Source organism: Orycteropus afer, unplaced genomic scaffold (genome assembly GCF_000298275.1).
Source record: "Orycteropus afer afer isolate SDZICR_OR568_19922 unplaced genomic scaffold, OryAfe1.0 scaffold00069, whole genome shotgun sequence".
Classification (NCBI taxonomy): Eukaryota; Metazoa; Chordata; class Mammalia; order Tubulidentata; family Orycteropodidae; genus Orycteropus; species Orycteropus afer.
This window is the reverse complement of record NW_006921656.1, coordinates 11,121,099-11,122,867: the sequence shown is the minus strand read 5'-3', so window position 1 is coordinate 11,122,867 and position 1,769 is coordinate 11,121,099. Positions and strand designations below refer to the sequence as shown.

The window sequence follows — 1,769 nt, the reverse complement described above, 5'->3', positions numbered from 1 at the left end:
CAAAACCAGTCCATTTTAGCTCACTAATGCCTAGGATATCAGTCTTTATGCATTCCATTTCATTTTTGACAACTCCCATTTTTGCTAGATTCATAGTTCACACATTCCATGTTCTGATTATTAATAGATGTTTGCAGCTGTTTCTCCCCATTTTGAGTCATGCCCCATCAGCAAATGAAGGTCCCAAAAGCTTTACTCCATCCAGGTTTTAAGGTTGAATCTACTTTGAGGAGACAACTCTTCTCCAGTAGTATTTTGAATACCTTCCAACCTGAAGGGGTCATCTTCTGACACTATATCACACAATGTTTCAGGGCTATTCATAAAGTTTTCCAGTACTATATCAGTGTTTCATTGCTATTCATAAGGTTTTCAATGGCCAATTCTTTGAGAAGCGGATGGCCCCTTCCTTCCTTTGAGTCTGTCTTAGTCTGGAAGCTCCACTAAAACCTGTCTATCATGAGTGACCCTGCTGGTATTTGAAATACTGGTGGCATAGCCTTCAGCCTCAGAACAACACAAAAGCCACCACAGTGTGACAAACTGACAGGTGAGTGTTAAAATCACATTACCTGCAAGATCATCTCTGGCTTAGGTTTTCATTGTTGTTGTTAGGTGCTCTCAAGTCATTTCTGACTCAGTGACACTATGTACAACAGAACAAAACACTGCCTGGTTCTGCATCATCCTCACAATCTTTGCCACCCTTGAGTCCACTGCTTTAGCCATGTGTCAAATCCATTTCGTTGACCCTCAACTGTACCAAGCATGATATCCTTTTCTGGGGACTGGTCCCTTCTCAGAACATGACCAAAGTGAGATGAAATCTGGCCATTCTTGCTTCTAAAGAGTATTTCAGCTGTACTTTTTTCAAGACAAATTGTTCATTCTTCTAGCAGTCCACGGTTCATTCAGTATTCTTTACCATGACCACAACTCAAATGCATCAACTCTTCTTTGGTCTTCCTTATTCATTGCCCAGCTTTCACATGCATATGAGGCTACTGAAAATATTGCTTGGTTCAGGTGCACCCTTAGTCTTCAGAGTGACATCTTTGCTCTTTGACACTTCAAAGAAGTCTTCTGCAGCAGATTTGCCACCACATGTCTGTCTGTCTGTTGTACCGTGGTACTTTCCATGTTGTTGTGATTCTGGAAGCCATGCTACCAGTATTTCAAATACCAGCAGGGTCATGCGTGGTGGACAGTTTCAGCAGGGTTTCCACACCAAGACAGACTAGAACGAAGGACAGGACCATCCACTTTTGAGAAAAATGGCCACTAAGAACTTTAAGATAGCAGTTTCTCATCAGGTGGCCTTTAGGAGGGATTGGTTTCTTTGGAGTCACAACTTACTGCCAGCAGCCACTAGTCATCTGTTACAAAGAACAGGGAGGTCTTTCAGTGAGTTTTATGGCAGCAGATACTGCCAGGTAACTGGGGAAAGCTAAAGCAAAATGTTTGACTACCTGCTGTCCGTGGTAGAACACAGCAAGGAGGAACATGGCCATCAGCAGGAGTGATGCCTCTTTAGTCCCCAGGAAATCTCTGTTGGAAGAAGAAAAGCAAAATGGGGGTTGGTTACTAACAACTGTGGATGAACTTCAAGGAGATGTGTTAGGAAACTGAGATTTAGAAAGGAGTGGGATTAAAAAAGGAGACACAAATATTTCCAACACCTCAATGACCATGAAGATGGCACAGGACTGGGCACCATTTTGTTATATCTAAAGTCACCTAAGGCACTTGCCTGCTCACCAGAAGGCTGG

The 1,769-nt window shown here is 42.7% G+C and overlaps 1 protein-coding gene across 1 annotated transcript in view; it reads right to left on the bottom strand.

Moving 5' to 3' along the window:
- The window catches only part of ADCY8 (adenylate cyclase 8), a 241,109-nt gene that overhangs the window by 30,401 nt on the left and 208,939 nt on the right, over positions 1 to 1,769 (bottom strand). The window contains exon 13 of the mRNA XM_007940545.2: positions 1,470 to 1,548. Within this exon, the coding sequence (XP_007938736.1) occupies positions 1,470 to 1,548 (79 nt within the window). The remainder of the gene's footprint in view (positions 1 to 1,469; positions 1,549 to 1,769) is intronic.